The sequence below is a fragment of the Copadichromis virginalis genome, linkage group LG10, assembly GCF_057382275.1.
Source record: "Copadichromis virginalis isolate Kocher_CV1m ecotype Utaka linkage group LG10, C_Virginalis_male_GT1.1, whole genome shotgun sequence".
Lineage (NCBI taxonomy): Eukaryota > Metazoa > Chordata > Actinopteri > Cichliformes > Cichlidae > Copadichromis > Copadichromis virginalis.
Genome location: NC_140627.1, coordinates 14450833 through 14475039, shown reverse-complemented (window position 1 = coordinate 14475039; position 24207 = coordinate 14450833). Strand labels below are relative to the sequence as shown.

At 39.5% G+C, this 24207-nt stretch overlaps 1 protein-coding gene across 5 annotated transcripts in view; it reads left to right on the top strand.

The window, feature by feature from the left end:
* Positions 1-24207, top strand: part of klhl13 (kelch-like family member 13) — a 44059-nt gene that overhangs the window by 6216 nt on the left and 13636 nt on the right. For 4 of the 5 annotated variants that reach the window (XM_085470050.1, XM_085470053.1, XM_085470051.1 and 1 more), the window contains 2 exons: positions 22255-22396; positions 23894-24026. In XM_085470050.1, the coding sequence (XP_085326176.1) occupies positions 22255-22396; positions 23894-24026 (275 nt within the window). Of the gene's footprint in view, positions 1-3295; positions 3657-22254; positions 22397-23893; positions 24027-24207 lie in introns of those variants that run through there. The other variant, XM_085470048.1, reaches the window with a different exon arrangement.

Genomic DNA, 24207 nt, shown 5'->3' with positions numbered 1-24207 from the left:
GAACAGGATGATGATCAAAGCTTCGTGGACCTAAGCCCCCTGCTGGTTTGATTATTTCCCATTTGCATGTTGAGCAAACGATTAATCTTCCATGTTTTGCCACAGCAGACCTCGCAAAGGGTGTCGAATGTCCATTCTTTATAATAGAAGCAAATTATTATTTATTTATATATATATATTTTTTGTAATATGTGGTAATGTAGGGCTTGTAAATGGCATGTTTATGTTGAAGTACATGTACCTGTTCAGGTTAGTTCTATTGTTTGACCACTTGTGGACATAATGTGCACATATAATGTGTGCAGCTATTTAAAATATTTGTGTGTGTTTTTCAAATAAGAGTGACTTTTGGTCAGTTTTCCTAGTTTTCACAGCCCTTGTTGTCAGGTAGATAAATAATTGATTTGAGTTGGGGAATGTTAATCAAATTAGATATGTTCATTAAATGCTTCATTAAATGAAGTGTTAACTTTCAAGGGCAGCCCTGTTGCATATGTATAACTGTGCATAGCCTTTAGATGGATCTGCCCTTTCTGACTGTGGAAGCGGGCATAGCATAAACTGTGGTTGCATTTATCAGCCAATCTGTGGCGCTAAGGATATGTCTCGCTGTGCTGTAACTACTCTGCACTGTTTCTATGACCTCCCAGCCAAGAAAGCGTAGGTAAGACAAATGACTTACCCACGCAGCACAAGAGTTCAGAACCTGCAGTATGCACAGCCATTTCAGTTCGCAGCAGAAACCAATGTGTCAAAGCCTTTTAATCATGCCCGTGTCCAAAGCACAGCCATGGCCACAGCCACAATCACAGTGACAACTCTGTCGTCCCGTGACCACAGTCTGACTCGTACAGCCTGAGCAGCAGTTTTTAGGCTCCTCTAGTTAATTGCAGAGGTAGAAAATTATGCTATAGCTAAAAAGCTGGCTGTAGTCCGTAACGTAATATTCTATAACATCAGTGTAAATCTCAGCTGTCGATGTGTTCGATCATCTGATCTATTAATCAGATGGATTGTAAAAGGTGTTGCATTGTATCTCAAAGGTATTGTGACCTAAAGCAAAGCCTACTGGGACTCCTTACAGCAAATCCTTTGCAGTTAATGACTGTCTGAAGTCTTGAGTCAGAGCATCTTACCAAATGATGTTTCTTCCTGTGGAATGCATTGCCCTGCCTTCACTGCATCTAGCACCAGTACCTGCTTGTTTGTGGGTCTTGTTTGTGCCTTCCGTTTTATTTCTTTCAGTAAGGGAAAGGTGGGCTTAGTTGGTTTGAAGTTAGATGATTGGCTTGTCCATTTAAGAGCATTCCACTCCTTTGCCTTAATAAGCTCTTGGGTTGCTTCCATGGTTTTAGGTCATTATCCAACTGCACCACCAATCGCCTTCCAATCAGTTTTGTGTGGGGGATAATTTAAGAGGAAGAGAACATCAACTTGCAGTTCACTCCAAATCCCTACATGCTTAGGTTTGGTAAAGTGGAACAGTTCAGGTAGTGTAGTTAAAATTTTGATCAATTTGCGCTCTTTCTGTACTGTTAATTTAAAAGGCAATGGGAATATGAATATAGTGGCCCATGTCCAGTACTTAGTATATAGAACTATATAGTTTAATCAGTGACATGCCCATCTCTTGAGACTGGATCCTTTGGTTGTTTTTTTGTTTGTTTGTTTTTTAATTGACTTGTATATAGGGCTGGGCCATATTATACCGTTCACGGTAATACCGGTATAATGTTAGGCAACGATAGGAAAATGAAATATCGCGATAGAATGGGAGTAAAACGCGCATGCGCAGTGCCTTTGTTTTCATACGCACATGGCCGATTGTTGAGTGAAACAGATGAACCAGAATTGGTTTGTAAAAATGGTGCAACTTCCGTGATGTGGAACTGGTTTGGTGTTTGTCCGTCAGATACACAACAAAGCACATTTTTTTTGCAGAACATGCAAGCGGCCGTTGTTATTGTCGTATTTGTCGGACTAAGATGCTCTTAAATCTGGGAGTAATCTGGGTCCTAAACTCCGTATGCTTCAGGTCAAACAACACTGCAGCATCACTTAGAGTTAAAAACTGTCTAAATTCTTTCATCTTTAATAAAACGATCAGCATTGCTGCTTTACCAGGTGTAACTATAAAGTTTAACTTCCAGGCATCCATGAAAACAAAAGTTATTACATTTAACGGAGTTAGAAGTTAGCAGGAAGCTAGCGGAAGTTAGCTCGCTAGTTTCGCTAGTTACCTAAGCATGATATTGCATGTTCTGACTGAGAGATTTCTGAAAAAAATCAAACGTACAGCTCTGCTATCACTTCCAACATAAATGAAGACAGGAAACTAAACAGCAGTGACGTTTGTAGGGTTACTGAAGTTGGGCTAGCTGGTATATAATGATGTGCTACGTGATCGCTAGCGACACAGCTATGTTAGCATAACATAAACAGTGAAGCTGGAGGACGAACACTAACACTTTTCCACTTATAAAAGTTAACGTGAAGGTTCTTCATGGTTAGAGACAAATGCAATCGCATGTCCGGATGCTGTAAACGGACCAAACTTCAGTCAGGAGAACAACTGAGATAATCCATCCACAATACGAGGTTAGTCATTAATATACTGCAACAACATGGGAATAGAGCAGCTGCCAGAGAATTCAACATTAATGAATCAATGGTACAGAAGTGGAGGAAGCAAGAAGAATGAGTTTAATAAAGTTTGATTTATCTGACTGCTTCGTTTCGCTTAATGTGCCTTATAATCCCGTGCACCTTATGGTCCGAAAAATGCGTACTGCACACTGCAGTTTAATGTTGCAAAGCACCTCTTTTTAACTTCAGTGGATATTATACATGGTTATGCTCAGGATATGTCAGCCCATTTCTACTGGAAATGGCTTTTGGTTAAACTTTCAGCAAGGAATTTGCATTTGCACTGTTACATTTTTATAAAGCTTTAATGTACATAAAAACCAGCTTCTTGTTTAAGTGAAAATAAATGGAAGGTTGTCTTTTTGCGCTAGTAATGTTGTGGAGTTGTATTTTGTCTCGCATCAATTATATCGTCGGTTATATCGATATCGCAAATTTTCAAATATATATCGTGATAAATATTTTTGGCCATATCGCCCTGCTCTACTTGTATATATATTTTTCTTAATCTACCATCCTTGTATTTGCACCGAAAGCCAAGAGCTGTAATCACAGCTCATCTAACAAGGTGGCACTGTTGCTTAGCTACTGGGCTATTCACTACCCTGAAAGGGTGATGAGAAGGCAGGGCTTCTTCCCCCTCCTACCACGAGACAACTGTGAATGCAGCAGGGCAAGTAGTCGTGGTGGATGCAATCTATTGGCTTCTCAGTGCTGCCGCTAAAGTCACAACCCCGACTGTAGCCCGCACTGCCTTTACCAGTGTATTTCTGTAGCTGCTGGTGCCGCTGCTGCTCTCCCTCCCCCTTAAATGGTGTGGGCAGAGTGGGATGGAAGACTGCATTGGAAACCTTTTCATGGAAATGGTCTTTGCTGTTGGTATTGCTGTAGCACCATTCTGGTGACAACAACATGCCGTTGAAATGGAAAAGCGGTTCTCCTGTCAGCTGGAAATTCCCAGTGCCAGTTCTTAAGACATCCAGGTCCTCACCCCTTTCGCCTGCTTACATGTGAGTAAGAGCTGAATAGCATTCAAGATATACAATTGCAGCAGCGCATATGGAGATGCAGTTATTTGCTTCTCAGTTTCTAATATTTTATTTTATGTTATTTTTTTTAAATGAGTGTGACACCGTTGTTTTTGTTGCAGCCCTAATTATGCGATTAAGCCTTGTAGTGTGTCAAGAGATTTCCCTTGTCCAAGATGAATTTTATGGTTTGCTGGGAGAGTGCCTTGCTCTCGGGCAAAAGGACTCATTTTGCTGCTTGTCTGGACACAGCATGCTCCACATCCCCGACTCTTGCCCTCTCCCTGTGGCTGTGTTTATTTGGGAACCGGGGACTCAGCAGCTTGGGAGGAGCCTGCCTTTGTCAGGATGTCTGGCGTGCCCTGGTTTAGAAGCTATTGTCATCTGCTACTGTTCAGGAAGGAGGAAGGGGGAAGGGTAGATCTGGAGTGGTTCACACAGTCCCTGCCATCATCTCTCTTTACATTTTTTTTTCTACCTGTAAGTGTCTTGTTTGACTTTCTGAACGGTAACGGGGTTGGTTTACAGATGGTAAGAACAATTTTGGAAGTGACAGTTTTCAAGACAACCTTGGCTAACTGAAAAGCCTAAAGGGAATTTCAGAGGCTAACTGGGCTTACTTAGAGGGATTTCTGCAAAATTGGATTCATGCAGTTCCCAGTAATCATGTATCTTTATAAGCTTAGGAGATTATTTTTGATGGTTTTACTCAAATATTTATTTTTGTATTAGTGCAGCACAGTAAGAGAAAGCCATGCTTTTACTTCTCTTATGTCAGGCTCCCCTTTAAATATCCTCAGTAGAACTGTTCATACTCAAAACACAGCTATGAACAAACAAATGTACGAAATACATTTTTATTGTGTAGCATAAACCTAAACTGGATAGTATGTCCTGAATCCTGGAGAGGACTAAATTGTGAGATCTTGTATGTATAAAAGTTCACTAATGACACTATTGACTTGTTAATTATAGATTTAATCTAGATTTCATCAGGCTAGTTTAGGTTAAACATCCTGCCCGGCAGTCACAGTTATTGGCAATTGAGCATCTCCAGCAGAGCAGTTGGGTGTTAAAGGCCTTGTTCAAGGGCATCTCAGTGATGGTAGCAACCGAGAGGAAAAGGCGCTTCCTCATTTCCTGACAGCCTGTAGCTCAAACTACTGACCTTCTTGTTAATTTAATTTCTTTGAAACGGCGACACAGACCCCATAAAAGCAGTTGTCGTAAATTGGCTGTAAATGGTTAATTGTAAATAAGAAGTTAAAGTTAATTAAGTGGAAAAAGTTATTAACAGAGAAAAGTGAATGAGCATTTAAAAAAAAAAAAAAAAAAAATTCAGTCTGTAGATATGCTGAATTTGTGCGTCACTGTTGGAAAAAGGAAAACCTGCTGTGTCAGTGCGTTAAAAGTGACTTTTCTGCATTCTGGTTGAATGCCGGTAACGCCTTTTTGCCATAGCATTAATCAAGACCTTGTCAGAGATTGTAAGCATTGAAGCTTAACTATTCACATTATTTTCAAGGCTTGACATTGTGCAAATTCGAGAGGAGGATCTTCTCACCAGCACGTCAGCATGCCGTTTGGAGGAAAAGCACATCAAGTGTACTTAAGTGGCTGCAGACATCGTTTGGGTTCTGTTCATGGGAGATAATGTGGACACGCTGACAAGTGAAGCATATTCAGGCCTTGAGAATCCACCTCATCCTGCCAAGTGTGGCCCTGCCCCACCACAACACGTCTATTTTAAAAAAGTGTAAATAGTAAGCTGTGTTTTTAGGCGCGCTGATATTGGGCCCCCAATTATAGGTTACACTATGGGCAGGGAGAAGTCACTCTTTATAGGCCCTCCCTCTGTTTGACTCCAGACACATTTCTAATTCCATCTGCTGCAAGAGTCATCTCTGTATATGTATCCCGAGCAGGGTGGATACAGGAGAGTGAGCTTTTAGAGTATACAGTGCTCATCATGTATAAAGAAACGAGATGTATTTGCACAATGTGCTCACCTCTTTTGAAACCTCCCTAATCTATATATGGACTAGTGAACTGCCTGTGGTGCAGATTTCATGCCAGAAAAGAATAGTTAAGGTTCACTGGCAGCATGGTGTGTGGACTAATCTCGAGCTCAGTGAAGAAAAAGCACTGGGTTTATCTTTCTTCCACAAAAAGTCCTTGAAATGAATGTCATCCCTCATCTTACGGTGATTCAGTAGTAAGCACTTAATATATGTGACTGCTGTCTTTTGTAATCTCCTCTCAGAGGCATCACGGTGAGCCAGCAGCCTTAACTGCACCAACACCTGTTTGATTCCTGCCAGGGACCTTTAACACGTCATTACCCTTTCTCCCTGTCCCCACATTCCCGTCACTCTTTGTCAGTATAATGCAATTAAGGGAAAATGCTGGAAAGTCTGGAAAACAAATTGCTTCTTAATATTTACCCTCAAAGAGTCTGTAAGTGATCGCTGTTGCTTTTTTCCATGACAGAAATGGACCATAAAATCCAGCACTCACAGAACGTGATGTCTGTTCATTAAAAGGTTTATTTTTATAGACAAGATGATTTTTCTATGTATATTTTTTTAAATTGTATTGCGGCTGTAGCAGTGTAAGTGGTGTGACCGCATTAGATTCCATACAGATTGAACAGCTTTACATAAAATGAAAGCCCCGAGAATCTGTTTAACAGATTTTTGCAAATCAAGATGCTTCACATGTCTCGTGTGGCTCTAAAAGCCTTCTGCTGCTGCTGAAATCCCCAGTGCCACTGCTATGAAATGAATTTTGCTGTCTCTGAGGTAAATAGCCCTTTAGTTATCACCATTTTTGTGAATTTTGTCCAACCTTGAGGGGTTTTTTTCCTGTCAGTCTTTGTTTTGTTTAGTTCTGGGGTTTTTTTTAATCAAAATTTTATCTATATTCAAATATTCTGAAAATAATCACATGTTTGATTTGACAGCTGACAAACTAAATAAGAGATGTAGATTTTCATTTGCTTTGACTTTGAATTTCAGCTCCCTCTGATCGCAGGCATTTTTTATGGTTAAAAATACATAAATCAAGAGTGGCGGTATTCTCAAGAGTTTCACCAGATATATCACACTGTGATTTATGTGTTAATTGGACTCAGTCAGGTCTGACTGAGTCTAACTTCTGTGACAGCAGAAAAGTTGAAAGTGCTGTTTTTAGCTAATGCTGAAAACCTCTTTAAAAGTGCAACTAAATTTGGAGATCAGTGAGAAATCATTAATATACTGGCTTGGCTCATGTTCTGTCTACCCCCTCTAAACCGTGTCTTCTGCGATAATCTTTGCAGCAGGAAATTCCCTTGCTCTTATTTTGAAAGTTTAGTCATTGCTAACCAGAGCTTTTGTATTTTTTGCCTTTTTTCCCTACCAGCAGGCTGGCAGGTCACAGTTTGGCAGTTCTTGATATCATTCAGCTGCTGCTTGAGAGTTTGTTGTCCTGCAGTTTAAACAATTTTGGTCTGCTGCTGGTGACGGCTTTTTAAAAAAAATAAAATTAAAAAAAAGTACTGCAACTTAAAGCTCGGCAAGGCTGCAGAACAGAACAAAGACTTCCTTAGCTAACTGCTGTCCAAGACATTGGCAATGGGAATCTGAACAAGACAAGAGACTCGCTCAAGAGGCGGTTAATTATTGCTCTGTTTATTTGTCACAAAGTGGGCCAAGTTATTTTTGCCGAGGAGCACATTTAATATTTTAGAAGTTGATAATTCTTTTAAAAAAGCACTGGTGTGCCTCCCTTCATGTCAAGCAATGCTACGGCGCACTCCCAGCTTCCTGCACAAATTGAATAGCTTGCTAATAGTTTGCTTGAAAAAGCTTATAGTATTGAACCCCGTCATCACGGCATCAACATCTGCCGCTACTTTTAAACAAGGCCAGCCTTGGATCACGGCTTTGATATTCATCTGTATGCATCTACCTGCACACACAAAGAAGCTTAACGTCTGCTGTGCTGGTGGATAAATTAAGAACTTCAGAAAATTGTCTCTGAGCTTTTAATTTCCCTTCCCTTTGGAGCGGACATTAAGTTCCCGCTGACTTGTGGCCATTTTGTAGAAAAAGAAACAGCCACCCAGGGATAATTTATTTTCATTGAAAGGCCAGAGGAGAGGCACAGGCAGTCTGGCTGGCAGAGCATCAACTGAGTTCAGTCAGGTGAAACTGTCATATCTGCGCTCATCTAACACACACACACACACACACACACACACATGCACACACATACATGCACACACCTACTCAAAGATAAGATGAAGTTGGGTGTACTTTCACCAAACAGTTCACCTCTAAGTAGGTATCTAATCTGGCAAGAATAAAAAAAAAAAGCATTGCAGTAACCAAATTGAACTCCCTTATTAGGTGGATAACATCAGACTCACAGTGCTACTGTCTGTCAGAACACAGTGCAGCGAGAGAGGAAAATCTTTTTATAATCCCAAAACTAAAACAGTGACTTGTAAAATGAAGAATAGTACAGTTGCCTTAAAGACTGGGGAGGACGACTAGAAAAATCAGAACAGCTGTCGAGCCCAGAGAGAACATTTGGGCAAAAAAGAAAGTGTTATTTCAGGTTTAAGGACTGGATTGGAAAGCAAATCCAGCAGAGCCAACAATAGATTCCCGAAAGAAAAATCTGATTCTTGACTCTTGTCAGAGGGTCAGTCAGAGCTACCTTACTCTTTGTCACTATATTTGCACCTTTGTTTCTTTTCTTTTTCCATAAGAGCTGCAAGTTTTCTCCATTCACTCCCAGAAAAAACTCCCTCCCAAGTACATTCTGTTCTACTTGGATAGTTTTCACATTGAAAGAATATAATTGGTTTAATGGAAGAGAGACGATACCACATTGGGACAGTCAGGGGAATTAAAAATAGAAATAAACATTGCTGACCTATACAATTGTGGCAGGATCTACAATTAATCATGCGTCCCTTTCTGGATATTGAAAGATTAAACCCCTTTGTATGCAAAGTTATGCCTCTGCTTAATTACTGCTCTACCCAGGGCAAGTTAGTGCCCCGGGTAGAGCACTGTAGTTGTTCTTTTGACTTACATACAGCAGGCCTTGCTGGGTCATGTTACCTCTAACAACGTCCTTCGGGTTGATTTAACATTTGTTACATGCTGACAGATTGTTCCACCTATGAGCAAACACCGTGGGAAGCTTTCTTGACTTAGCGATTTGCGGTGTAGGCTGAAACTTTTTTTCTTCTTTTTCTTTTTTTCCTGAAATTCAGATAAAGTTCAGTTTCAGTTGTATTCATGGAACTTTGACCTCAAAGTGCTCTTTGATTATAAGGTGTAATTGCAGGCTCATTAAAGCATATGGAGACTGATTATTAGCTGCGATTCGGGCAATTATCTGGAGATCATGGATAGTTTGTCCTAGACAGAGAGAGCCCCAACCATGCACTTAAAATATCAGCGGGCCCAAAGCTTAATATTTTCCTTTGCATTCATTAGTTTTTCTGTTTTTAATTAAAACCAACAGGTTAATTACATACTATTTTAAATAAGGCTTCCATTTGTGATTGCCAGCAATTAAAAGGATAACTGTTGACTGTGTGACCAGTGCATTGTGAATATTGATTCAGAAGGCTTCGTTTTAATTAGGGAAGTGCCGATTTTCATCTGAATCAACAGAGCAAATGCAATTTGTCTGACACATCTAGACACAGGTATCTGAAAAGAACTGAGTGATCTCTTCCTTTTCTAGGGTAACTCTTGACCAAAAAGGGGTGGAAAATTGTCTGCACAATAACTTCATTAAAATCTCTGTTTTCACTGTGAACACATTTTCTTATTGCAGTCTATCCAACAGACCCGCTGTCACACTTTGGATGCACCGAGGTCTGTTTGATGGAAAGAGATGGTATGAGAGGAGAATTTTAAAGACTGTAACACTTCCTCCTTTTCTCTTCCCCACTGTTTCTTGTTTTGCGGGTCTGTGTGTGTGTGGTGCAGGAAGCGAAACAAAAGCTGCACCTAGAGTTTTCAGATTAGTTGAAGAAGAAAGCTTGTTTTTGCTGAGGGAAACATAGAGAATCTATGAAGCGCCTTGAGGCGACTTTTGTTGTGATTTGGCGCTATATAAATAAAATTGAATTGAATTGAATTGAATTGAATAGATGCTGAGAAATGTGCAGCAGCTAAATTGAAGCACGCGTGTGTGCGGGGATTAAGACATTCATATGTCTAGGCTGATGCTGTAGGTTGGGTTGCATTTTCCCAGCTACAGGGCTTTTTTTTTTTTAGCTGCGGCAGCACGGTGGCTTGGTGGTTAGCACTGTTGCCTCACACCAAGAAGGTTCTGAGTTGGAATTCAGTTGTCTGTCTCTCTGTGTTAGCCCTGCATCAGATTGCCGACCTGTCCGGAGTGTAATTCATGTCTCGCCCTAAGGTAGCTAGGATAGCCCCCCCCCCATATGACCTTGATAAGGATGAGTGGGAGAGAATGGATGGATAAAGGCCAAATCTGTTGAGTCTGTAAACTTGTGGTGTTTTCTCTTGATGAAGATTGATGTGATGTAGTGTTTGATCGTTGTACTGTACTCTTTATTTTTTTTCATGAATAGGAGCTGCTCAGGACATAGCATTATTGCATTGCTATTCTCAGTGATTGAGAGTGACGCTTCACTATAGGTGTCTGTTTACTAAAGACAAATGGATTTTCCTCCTGACTCCACTCACTTAGCTTCAGAGGTGCTCACCCAGTCGTCCCTGTTTTGTTTCTCTCCGTGCACTTTGTCACCTTGTCTTGTGCCTTTCTATTTTCACAAGCGCTTTGGATTCAGCTGCTAGAGAGTGTATTGTGAGGGCACCAGCCAGACTGTAGGAGTCTTGTGATCTTTTTGTTGAGTACACACACACACACACACACACACACACACACACACACACACACACACACACACACACACTCAAAGCACAGTGGATTCAGAAGGTATGTGAGCTCCTTCACTTTGACACATTTTTATCTTGTAGATTTAATCTTGAATGGATGAAATTGCAATTTTCTGCCCATCGGTCACACAAGAATACGTAAATCTGTTAAAAATGGAAAAACTGAAGTCTTTCATTTTCATAATTATTTAGGCCTTTTTAATTTGGTACTTTTGGAAGTCCCTTTGGCAGCATTTAAAGCTTTGGGCTCTTGGGTAAGTCTCTACAAGCTTTGCAAACATGAACAATTTATCCCCTTCTTCCTTATAGATCCTCTCAAGCTCTGTCAGATTGGAAGGGCAGCATCTCTCAACTGCCATCGTCAAGTCTTTCCACAGATGATGCATGAGCCGTGTTTGCCACGGATGTGTCCTTGGAGGGAAGGAGGGGGGATATCTTTTCGGTTTCTCTTTCTCTCTCGCACTTAATAGTAATTATTTTCTCTTGTCTTAAAATAAGAGAGCTTCATTGTTAATTACAACATTACAGATGGATCAAAGCCCCTCCTCGTACTTGTCAGGACATTACAAGCAGAGCTTCTTGCAATCTCATCCATAGGTGCCAGGATCAGCATTTCTGTACACTCTGGAGCAGGTTTTGTGTATCTATTTGACAGTTTTCACGCAGCTCCTCGGTCACTACACTCCTGCAGTAGGATGCAGCCACCCCAAGCTTTAGTAGCTTGTGATGGAAGACTTCAGTTTTTCCATGAAACCCGAAGCTTTTCTCTCATGTTCTTGGAGTCCTTGAAAATGCCGTTTGACAAATTCCAATTGGGCTGTCAGATGTCTTTTTTCCTCGAGTGGCTTCTGTCTAGCCACTTTACCTTAAAAGCCTGATTGATGAAGTGCCATCGGCATGGCCATCCTTCCAGCAGGTATCTCTTCAGAGGACCTATGAATCTCACTCTGACTGACCACTGAGTTAGACTGCCAACTTTATGACGAGCCGAGGTGCTCCCAAACTTCTTCAATTTCATAATTATTGAGGCTGGTGTGCTCCAAGTTTTAGAAATGGCTTTTCTAAAACTCTCTGACTGAGAGTTACTTGGACTTCATGGTGTCTTCTTTTTCACTGACAGTAAGTTTGGATTTTGAGACCTGTGTTTCAGAAGAGATGTTTGTAGTAAACTGTCACGTTTCAGTAGGTCTACATTATTTACAAATCATTACTTTATCCTTTATTTCACATAGTTGTTCTAAACTATTTACAGCCACTTTAGTTTGTCAGAGGTGGACTCACACAGGCCTGGAGACTAAACACTAACCCCCAGGTAATCTCCAGGGAAAAATGTGTGTATTCCTTGACAGGTTGGTGAGTGGTTGCTGGCTGTTGCTAGGTGAAATTTTTTTGCAAAAAGGGTGCTACACTCAAAACCTCTTTGTGATTGCTTTGATCTTTTGGACAATGTTCTTGTCGTTTGTGATTTGCATAGATTGTACTATTTACTTTCTGAGTTGTAATGAAACTTGAAAATGTGTGATGCAAACCAGAAATCGAGAGTGCTCACCTTCAGGGTAAAAGTTTTTTTGATCTGTGTTGTACTTGTACAATTTCAGTACTGCTGGGTGAGTAGCTTGCAAGTGTTTGCAGAAAGGTTGTTGCCTTCCACACAAACTACAAATACATTTAACTGTGGCAACCTGCTAGCTAACAAAGCAATCACAAAGAGGTTTTTGGTGCAGTATCCTCTTTGCAACCACTTTCACGCTAACGTTTTCCTTCGACCACTCACAAACAGGTCTGAGAATGAACTTCTTTCTTCTTTCTTTTCTTTCCCTTGTAACCTCTGTTTGCCAGATGATCACTGACCAGTCATCAGGTATGTGTGACTGAGACCTAAAGTAAACAGGATGCAGTTAAGTACAGTTTAAGGTGGCACAGAAAAACTTCCACTTACTTTTAAGAGGTTTCAGCTTTTACCACTGTTGTCAGTAATTAATGCATTTTAGGCGTCAGACTGACGGACTTGTTATTATTATTTACATATCGGTATCAGATATTAACGTTTTTGCATGATCATTTAGATTATGATGCTGTTTTTTTTTCTCACCAATTTTATCTATGATTCTTTCTTTTTGCTTCTCCAACCTAAGAATAGAGATCTCTCCTTTTTTTTCTCTCTTCTTTTTTTGTGAGTCTGCAAAGTGTGGGCAGGTATCACAGACACATCCCAATAAATCAAGTGCCTGCGGAATCGAAAAATCCCAAGTTCAGACTTTTCAAAAGACTTTTGATCCCCTCCCTGCTAGACGATATAGATGTTTCACAACTTCAAAACTGGACCTGCACTGGTAATTCCAGTCTCCAGTGTGAAAGCAGGGAATGAGTTCAGCATTCAATAAAAAATGAAATCAGACATGAAAAGCCGTCTGTCGGAGGCAAAGACGTGAAACAATGCCTTTGATTATGCTTGAACGCACCAGCCTGTTTAGCTCTTTTATTTTTTCCTGTTTAGACACAATGGCTGCGCTATTTTAGTGCCCTCCACTGCCATTATGATTGGTGTCTCCGTTTTTTCTCTCCATGTCCTCATAAAGACACACTCTATTCTGTGTATTAGTTATTGATGTAATCAAGTTGTGTGGCCTCCATGATTACATTTATACAGTAGGATTCAAAATAATGTCAACAGCCAAACAAATGGGGAAATAAATGCATCTGACAATAAATCTGACACGAGCACCGAGGACTGCAATGCTAACTTAGCCTTTACCCTGGTTACTTTGCACCGGGGTCCAGAAACTGACACAGGAAAGCCTTTTCTGATGGCACGTGTAGACACCAAGTTTTTTTGTTAACTTTTATATATATAACATGCAATGCTGAATAAAAAGAAAAAGTGATCTGTTTTTGTTTTTATTACGTGTGAAAAGAATTTCTGGTGCATTACAAATTTAAAAGCATCTGTCTCCAGAAAATGTGATGTTGGTCCCACAAATGTCAAAGAACCTAAAACAGATGAGATTAATAAAGTTCCTATCGATGCAAGGCTAAACATGACGAGGCAGTAAAGCCATACTCATTAATCTTTTAAGACCCTTCTGCTGTCATTCCAGGAGAAAGCCAAGTTGACTTTAGCTTCCTGAACTGTCAGTGGTGTAAGGATGTGTTTAAGCTTTCCACTGACATGAAGGGACTGGATAGGCTGCCACCCTTTCCCTTATTACTTCTTTTCAACCCTTCAGCTTCCTCCTCCGGCTCGCTGAAAATTAAGGCAACATTCCTGTTCATGCAAATCTCACTGATATTAAAATGGATTGTATAGCATCACAGCATTTTAAAGAACTAAGGAACATCAGTTTTGTTTCTCCATTTCATGGCTGTTAGCTACATTTGCAACCGTTTACAATATGACTAAATTATAAAATTATTTTGACACGGTATGAATCACAGCCAGAAGATAAGCAAGGCATCAAAATGCAGGTTAAAAAAAAAGAGAGAGACGGTAGATATGCTATAATTTGTTTTGACAGCCACCTATCCCACATGGTAACATTACCCCTTGAAGTTTAGCCAAAGTGCACTTTTTAAATTTCTTTCACATCCACGACACCAATGTTTGGTTTTCTTACTCTTTATGCAAAACCTTAAACTGATGACGTTTTGTTTTTCAAGTTGATGTATCCTGTGATTTTTGTTCTTAAAGTTGGTTATATGAAAAAACTTTCTTCAGTGGCTTAAAATGTGAAAAGTTTGCCCTCAATCCTGTGTACTTCAAGATTTTCATAGCAAAGGCAAGATTTTGCACGGCTTTATGTAGTACATACAAGTTATTGTACAAAAAAATAATTAAATAAATAAAAAATCAGATGGGAGGCACTGACTTTTAATGAAATTACCCCGGCAGTATGTGTGACAGTGTATGATACTGAGTGTTTGATAAGCAGTTTTGCATTCATCCACCCTCAGTGTTCAAAGGCTGAATGTGCTTCATGACCTGCTGAGTATTAAACTGTGAAATGAGTTTAGCGTTGAACTTGTGACAGCTTTTATTGAGCATAATCTTTCATACAAACACAACGCCACAATTAATACAGTGTTATATATTGCTATGTTTTAAAAAGTTCGTATGTGATTGTGCAAATGTTATATACGCATATAATATAGAAGCTTAGTAGAATTTATTTGAATGTAATAGTACTTTTATTCAAGATCAGAGAAAAAAATCCAACATAATATACATATTATTTTTGCGTTGGTCAGTGCTGCGTGCACTAAAGCTTTGTATCTTCAGACTGCTCAGGGATGCAGCTAGAGATTCAAGACTCCGTTCTCTGGTCTGTGAGGAAGAGCAGAACTTTTATGTGGGATGCTGTAGCTGTTGTCTTCTTTGTTTCGTTCCGGCAGCCACCAACACTCCTTTGTGGTTTGGACAACCCACTCTCTCCTCGCTGCCTGTCCGACTTACCACCTGACGGGGTAAATGTACCAGTACATCGCCTGTGCTCTGTGTCAGTGTGATTGTGACTATTGTTAAAGCCATCAGTATTTCGTGGTATTGGTGTTCCTGCTAGACATGGTCCATTATCATCTCCTTGTAAAATGTACCTTATTACCAATTCCATTCTCTCATTGTCATCTAAAAGATGGTGCTGTATTTAATTCTTAATCATTCATATGTAACAGACCTGTAGTAATATAGCTAGATCTCATATTTCTAGTTTTCCTTACCTCCTGTGGTGGTAGAGGTCTCCGTGTTTTTGTGCTTATTTTGTCTGTTTATGTATCCTCATTGGTCCTCCTACCAGCTCCTCAGTTCAGCATGTGAAAGGAATAACAATTAGATTCACCCTGACCTTCTCTTAATGTTTATCCATCATATATCCCAAATGTCTTTGGCCTAATCGTTTGAGTCTTCACAAAAAAGTCTACACAGGAATGTTAGTTTGCTGAAGTCTTTGTGGTGTGTTAAAGTGCAAAGATGTGAAGCGAAGTGAGGTGACAGAAAAGCCTGCCTGATGAAGCTTTTTGTGAGTTTGAGGTCAGCTCGGCTTATCAGAGCCTAAAGTTTCTCTGTGAAGAAAAGAGGAGAAAGTTTTCCGCCCACAACTCCTAAGCTAACTTTTTTAATTTTTTATTAGCACGAATAATGAGTCTAAAGATTAACAATAATGACTTTTAAACCAGATTAGGCAGCAAAAGCATTCAGTGACATTTTTATAGTATAGCAAGTTGAAACCCTTTTTTTTCCCCACGTCCAACTGATCCAAAGTAATTGTGCCTCACATCGTTAATAATTCTGCATTTCCAGCCCTGTGTGCAGTTTTCCTTCACGGCAAAAAGATTCACCATCTATAATTGTTGGTAAAGTTAATTACTGTGCAACAGTTACTATAAAAATAATTACTGAAAGATGGCTATTTACATTTCACACTAATGTACATCAAAAACATTACAATACCCAAGCAGACATTTAATTTCCATTCTGTGTTTGCAGACTAATGAATCTCTGCTCGCTTACATACTTTATTTGCTCACAGAGTAAAGCATAACAATAGCAGCAATCAGGCCAGTAATGAGCATTTTATTTTACTTAGTTAATGGTGTAGATCTTTTTTAAGTGACCATTTGATTTGTTGGGTCTTTAGTTGTGGAGTTCAGTAATTATTATGCATTTCTGAGTTTCTTTAATATGTGCAAGGTTAACGATCTAATGATTCACCATTTACTTATTCTGAAACCTAAAGGCAAAAATGCTGTATGTGTTTAAATGGCATTTTATTTCAAATGGCGAATCCTTTTTCTTTTTTTTTTAATTGTAACTCAGGAGAGTGATCTTCCCTTTTTTATTATCATTTCAATCTTGATCTTTGTCAAAACCATCAAAACTACTGTCTTAATACAGTCTTTAACGTTGACAAAATGGTTTGCGGCCAGTGAAAGTAGACCAGTTCTGTCACATTGCTTGAGGTCAGTTATTCAGGTCAAATGAGCGGTATTGCAGGTGATTCGCCAGCCTGCAGCCTGTGATGTTTTTAAAAATAAAGACACTGTTTTAAAAAACAATGCATGTTGCACTTGTGGACTCATTCATGTGCAGTCCTGTGAAAAACCATGCTATATGAGTCTTTGCACAGTTCTGTAAATGCTGCATAGGGTTTGAAGTGAGACTCTGCAAGCTGATCCCTTATAGTTATGGTTCTCTCTGTTCTTGACTAATAATGGTAAGAATATAATTTTTATAGTGAAGTCCTTGCTGCAGCATCCAGTTTTTAATGCAAATCTTACCTTTGCTGAGAGGTGTGTTTTGTTTTTTTTGTTTTGTTTTTTCAATTTTGGGTTAACTATTGTGAAAAAGGAGACCTATTTGAGTTACACATCACAAGAAAATAGTCTCTAAAAAGTAAAACAACAACAACCAAACAAAAAAAACAAAAAAACAAGTAGTCCCCCCATAGGGACTGCTTAAGAGGGTAAGTAGCAACAAGATACTGTTAATCAAACGTACTCAATTAACGGATAATGAGCCTCTGTGAGTATCTGTATAATAACAGAAAATTTGGCAGTTTTCTGTACAAAAGCTCAAATCCAGCAAATTTACCCCAAAGTCAGACTTTGCGGTGCTCAGATTTTTGCAGAAACCCCAAGAGCTGCTTGTCTGACTCAATTAGTATGTTTAGTGTTAAAGTTTGTGATGTTACAGTTAGAAAAAGAATGGCAAATGGACTGGAACTAGTTTGGTTTTTCTGCTACAACTCTCATTCACCCAATCACCTATACATTGTTACAGTGCCTTTATCTATACCTAATCACTATTGTATCAATTTACACATGTACACTGTGATGAATGGATCAGGGGCAATTTGAGCTTCAATATCTTTCCCAAGGATACTTTGACATATAGACTGTAGGAGCAACTCTACTACCTAAACCACAAGCGCTCTGGAGCCCTTTGTACACGGACCATTCAGCAGAAACTGGCTTCCACATAAGAAAAATAGGAGAACACTAGTATTGTTTAAACATGCATGCATGTATAATCTGTACCAATATCAAAGCAAACTTTGATAGAAGCAGGTGTGAATAATTATTTCGGCCTTTTAGCATTCATTACATCCTTTCTGTGAATTGCATCTGTTTTCCCCTTAGCCCACCCATCCATTTTCTTCTGCTTATCCAATTCAGGGTGATGGGGGTGGTTGGAGCCTATTATAGCTGCCATATGGTGAGCAGAGAGAGCAGGGTACAGCCTGGACAGGTCACCAGGGCTAACACAGACAGCCACACACACACACCTGTGGGCAATTTAGAATCACCAGTTAACCTAACCCTACTAATTGCTAGAGATGGCACGATACCACTTTTTTATGTCCGATACCGATATCATAAATTTGGATATCTGCCGATACCGATATGAATCCGATATAGTGTTTTTTAATCAACAAAACTGTTTTTTAAAATATCTTGCTGCATTTTGCAAGTCTGCAAGTTCATACTCAAGTTTAAAACAACAACTACACTAAAGCTATTCTGTTATACCTGTATACAAAAAAAATATTTCATAGTTCAGCAATACTGATCAATCTAATAAACTTAGACCTACACCATCCTCCCTATTCTGGTATTTTAAAGAGTACTTAGCGTAAATATTAAGCAACCTAACTAATAGGGTTCCAACTCCCAGCAACAACAAAAATAAATAAATAAAAAATAGGGAACCACCCCTCACGCGCCACCTCATGATGCTTAATCGACGTAATCAACCTTAATTTGATGCAGTGTGAAAAAAAAAAATGCACAGAAATCAATTATTTTTCAAGAAATATTAAATAGATTCAACATCTTTCTTCAACAAAATTGCAGACTGCACAGATGGTACCTTCCCAAAGGAAAAAGTACTATAGCTTACTAGGGTATATATATTAGACTTAATAGTCACTATATACAGTAATTGACTTCTATTCATTTTACATCAAATTAAAACTTTGTGTGTCAGATAATTATTTATTAAAAGCTAGACATTTTAAATGAGAATAAGAAAGAAAAGTATGTCTTTGTGCCCCCTTTTCCCAGTTAATGCCCTATCGGCCCCCCTGGTTAAACTTTGCTAGATCCGCCCCTGCACAGTTACCAGCGTCAGCTACGTAGAAAAAGATCCTCGAGTAGAAAGTAATATTAAATAAATTCTAACAACAGCTTATCAAGCTTAAACGTGCTGCTGTTGTTCAGCCGCTGGTTTCCTCTTTCTGGTGCAAAGTGGGCCAAAAACAAAGAAGAGAGACGGAGTCGCGACAGAAAAGCCGATCAGCTGATCATTTAAGCAGTTTCACGATTGAAGTAGCAGCCGGAGAGCGAGAGGCAGTCGCTCGTTAAGCTTAACGCAGGAATGCTTTACAAACATTCAGAGATGGACTTACACACTTGCTTTACTTCTCTCGGGGATAACTTTGTCGGAGATGAAATGCCGGGTTGCTAGCGAAGCTCCAAATGCTATCCAGACCACCGACAGGTCCCGCATGCCACAGCCGCTCTATCACGTGATGCATACTGCTCTGACATGCTAACGTTCTGAGGTGAGTTACGGCGTGTTGCAAGTTTTGTGAGGTGCTTTCGTGATATTTAATGGATCGGATTACATTTTTTATTTTTCTCCGATATCCGATCCAGTCATTTAGGTCAGTATCGGACCGATACCGATACGTAATATCGGATCGGTCCATCTCTACTAATTGCATGTCTGTGGACTGTGGGAGGAAGCCAGAGAGAATCCATGCAGACACGGGGAGATGATACAAATAGATGGCAGATTTAAAAACCCGAGTTCTCCCCTGTTCTTTTTCTTTCCCCCCACAAAAGAGATGTCATCAAAGTGTTTTTCTTTTTCATGACATGTTCAGTGTCCTGAAGAATTAGAATCACAGCAAAATACCTAGCTTTAACTATCTCGTTTCTTCTAATCAGATGTACCACGTTGTGCTACCAAATCTTTATGTAACAGATGAACACACCATCACACTTGATTACTCCTATAATAGACCTGCATCAAAAGCTTTAATGGATGTACAATTTACATAAGCAATGTTCTGCCTACTTATTACTGATGTACATAACGTTATATGAGATCAGTCTTAAAATAGATATGCATGTAATGCAGACGGAGGCAAGTGTTATATTCCCAACTTACTTTACCAGCTGGGACTATGTTTTCTTTATTTATGATTAAGTAAAAACCAGACATGTTAGAGATGCTGAGGAAATCTGAAGACTAGATGATTGGTTATTAGACTGAGCAGCTCCCTTTTTCTGTGATCAGAGTTGCTATACGAATATTGCTGCTAAGTAGAAAACAGACATATTTAGACTCTCAATATCAAGAGCGTTCTTTAATTATTCATTGTGGGTGTGTAGTTTTCCGTATACTTAAAAAGAATAACTGTACACCCTCCTGTGTGTATGTTTATCTATCTGTTATTGGGACAGACATAAACTGTTTTTCAGTTTAAATGTGAAGCAATTTTAAAATATTACCTCCACCTAAATATGCCCCATTAATTTAATTTCATACATATGAAAGAAGAGCGTGACACTCAGCGGCTCACCCAGCCTTTTTATTAACATGTAAAAGCTATGTTTTATTCAGTGATGTTGAATAACAGCCCATCAAAGCACAGGGAACATTTACTCACAAATGGGAAAACCACTCCACTACCCACAAAAAATAAATAAATAATTTTTTAAAAAATCAAGCGCTCAGCCAGACAAGAACTTCAAATTACTTCCATTAGTCTCGTATATCTGACAAGCGCTGCCTGCTTATGGGGTCTGTTTGAAGACGCAAATTCACTTCTATGCTGAGCCAGACATTTTTGTGGGGTGAAAAAAAAAAAAAAGGATTTCTAACCAGGCCAGTATTCGTCTGAAAATTAACACTGTTTGAGGCCCCAATTGCACATTAATTGCTGTTTATGTCATCTCAATATAGTGCATGGAGAATAGAAATAATATTTTAAGCCTAGTTTTCATTCTGTGTTAGAAATACAGATTTTTAATTGGCTACTGTGGACGCAGACTTGGCAAAGAAAGTTTTGTTTCTTTCCCATTAAAACAACTGCCCTTATTCAATCACATCATTGTTTTTATTGTCGGATTGTCATCATGTTCTTGCTTTTCTAGAAATGCAAGACAGGTGTTTCCGATTCTTTTGCGAACTGTTAACGCCAAAGTCAGCTGTTTTTTTGTTTTGTTTTTGTGTTTGTTTTGTTTTTGGTACTTGGAGTAGAAAAGCAATCCAAATGATTTGCTTATGATATACACTATAGAGCTGTGTTGCTTGATAGCAAATGTTAGTATTGTTCTTCTTTTGATCCACAGCTCTTGTACCCAAATGAGCTTCATTCTCTAATGTCAGTTTTGTCTGAACAAAATGTACTCGTATCCCGAGAGTATCTGCCTTGGGGATCTGAGTCACACTTGCCGTCTTTCCATGTTCACCCTCTATGGAGCAGTTAGGGACTTTACACCCTATTACATCACATGTCGAGGTCGTAGTTGTATCTGAATTTTCATCCTTTTACACATTCATAGATTATAACAAAATGCTAAATTATCGTGCTCCCACGGCGCTGACTTTTTTCTCACAGACGGCTGCTGCAAGATTTCCCAGAGGACTCTTACTGTGTAGGATCCACGAAAGGATAAATGGCTCAGACATTATGCAAAACAACAACAAAAATATATATATAAATGGTGTATGTCTCCATTTATATAGTGATATTATCCTGTCTGTGTCTTGTTCACAAGCACACACTGGTGGCAGGAATCTACCAGGCACGGTGCTTTCCTGACCACTGGGACCAATTAGGAGTTTAGCCTCTTGTCCAAGGTCACTTTGACAGGTGGACAGAAGGAGCTTGGGATTGAACCGTTATACCACATCCACCTAAGTGGAAATCTTCAGTTCTGGCAAAAGGGCTCGTATACTGTGGCTACAGCAAATATCCACATCACATTTCATGTAAATTAGGGCAGAGGTCATTTTGGCACCGTGTTGAATATTCATGCCAGATCCTGCTGATGTTAGTGCTGGTGGTGTGACACAGACATATGTGCCTATAACTTGTTCATCTATACAACTAAAGAGGATAATGAAGGCTGTGAATATGACATTGGGATTTCAAAGCTTGTTTTTTTTCCACAGAATGTTTAGTGCATATCATTGCATGTTCATTTAAGTGCTAATTAACAAAAGTTAGAACGGATGCAATGTCAGCCTTGGGTATTTCACAATGTTTTACTGATATTATGGAGAAACATTTCTTGCATATTAGTATATTCTCATGGAATTCATGAGCAGCTTTTTAAGACTCGGGAGTGGCCTAGAGCTGGAGTCTGGTTGGTTAGAGCTTCGGGAAGATCATTGTACCTCGTTCACTTCCTTTGCCACAATTTCCCTCGCTGATTCAGTCTTGCAGTTCTACAACTTTTAGGTGACAGTCTAACAATTAAGCTACCGCCGCCCAAAATGTCCTTAAGCAGTGTCACTTTGAAAATGCATCTGTCCTACTTTCCAGAAGCTAAAATTAGAGGGAAATGTGCATTTGCTACCCATTTGAAGTTAAAAAAAGAGAAAAAAAAAGAAAAACTTATTTCCTTTTTCCTATTAGATCCCTCGTGGAGGACGACGACGCTCACATGAAAGTTGCTCTGGGCTATGGTGATATGGGCATCTCTGCTCACCTTCAGGCATCAAAGACTGGAAACACTCGATTTTTCACAAGCAACACGCACAGCTCCGTGGTTCTTCAGGTGAGAGTGCAGAAACATAGAGAAAACAAAGTGTAGAGTCAAATATCACCTTCGTCTGATAATAACATTAATGTTTGGCCTTACCATTTCTTTGGCGATCTCGTGAGTAGTTTCTATAGCTCTGCTCACAGGTGTTTGCAGATTGCAGGCCAGCAAGATGTTGAATATTTGTTTTAATTGGATTTCTTTGAAGATTAAAAACTGTTAACATTGCGGTATCACACAACATAAGGGAATTGATACCATGGATTCCTGGGCACAGTTTAATATCTCGTCTCGTGTTTCAGTAATAATCCAAAACAGTTGGGATTTGGTGTCTATGTAATTTGATGTAAGGGGTGAGCGCAACCTGATTTACTGTTGATGAAAAATATAACAAAAGCTCACTCATCTTGTACATACACACCCCCCCCCCCCAAAAAAAAAAAAAAAAAAAAGTCAGGAAGCTGCATAAATGTTACAGTTGGTGGCAGCTTTGGCATGTCACCGCTGATTGGTGCAAAGTGAAGATCAGCCTAAAGTTGTGCAAGTGAGTGCTGGCATCATGCTGTTTGCTGCAACAGCAATAACTGTCCTTCGTCATCGGCTCTCACTGAAAATGAATGGCCGTTGGCTGCTTTTGCAGCTCATTAATCTTTTGCTGCCACAGCACAGTAAGGGAATGCTAATGATTTTTCTAGCCTGATGTGATCGTACACCCTGATTATAGAATCTGTTAGTCTCAATTAGGTGGTGCATTTGGAAGCATCCACCAAAAAACCCGCCCACTGATTATTGCAGGGGTTGTGAGTCGGTATGTGTTATACAGGTTTTTGTTTTTTTTTTTGTTTAATTCAATTTCGTTTTATTAAATAGCGCCAAATCACAGTAACTGTCGCCTCAAGGCGGTTTTTGGCTTGCACATTCTTAGTGCAACCCGCCATAACCATAATCAGAAGTGGTAGTCAGCTGGTAGGTTGTGAAATCAGGCGTTGGGTGAATAAGTGCAATATCCACTTATGAATTAAAGTGTGTTCGCCCATGTTTAGTGTAGGTAGTGCCTTTTAGCTGTAACTTTGCATCAGGTTTCTATGCCAACAAGAGAAAAAAATCCCTGTAATTCTAAACATGTCACTTTGAACCAGTTGTGCGTAAGAAAGCCAAGAAAATATGAAGGCAACAATCAAGTCGGTCAGCTCCAGCTCAAGACTAGAGTGCTGTCACGTATCATTTCAGGTCCATGAGCTCATGTCTGACAGGCCGTTGCTGACGGCATTTTGTTTTTATCCTCACTGAACCATACAAGTTCATTGTGTTGAGCCCTAAAGCAGTGACTGCTTTTTCCTTTTTTGGCAGCAGCCGTATTTGAAAGTTTTAGTATTGATGTTTTTCATCAGGCTTTGTCTAAGCCGAGATCTTCTTCTTGGGAGTAAAATCAGAGCTGTTCAGGTGCTCTAAGCTCAGGGTCAGCAACAAACCTCTCTCTCTTTCATGTTTTTTTTTTTTTTCCTCTTTAAGGGATTTGACCAGCTGAGGATAGAGGGATTGCTCTGTGATGTCACATTGGTGGCTGGCGACTGTGATGAAGCTTTTCCTGTGCACCGTGCAATGATGGCCTCCTCCTCCGACTATTTCAAAGCCATGTTCACAGGTTGGTCTACAAGCCCTTACTCCAGCCAAACCATGATGTAGAATTTTGTGATATTTGTGACAGTGGCACAGGCATTTAAGTACTCTATATCTCTGTATTTTCCACTAAATTGCTTTCTTTTCATGAGGATTTCTGTTTCTACACAGTGGCAGTCATGTTGCTAGAATTTTGCATTGTGAAT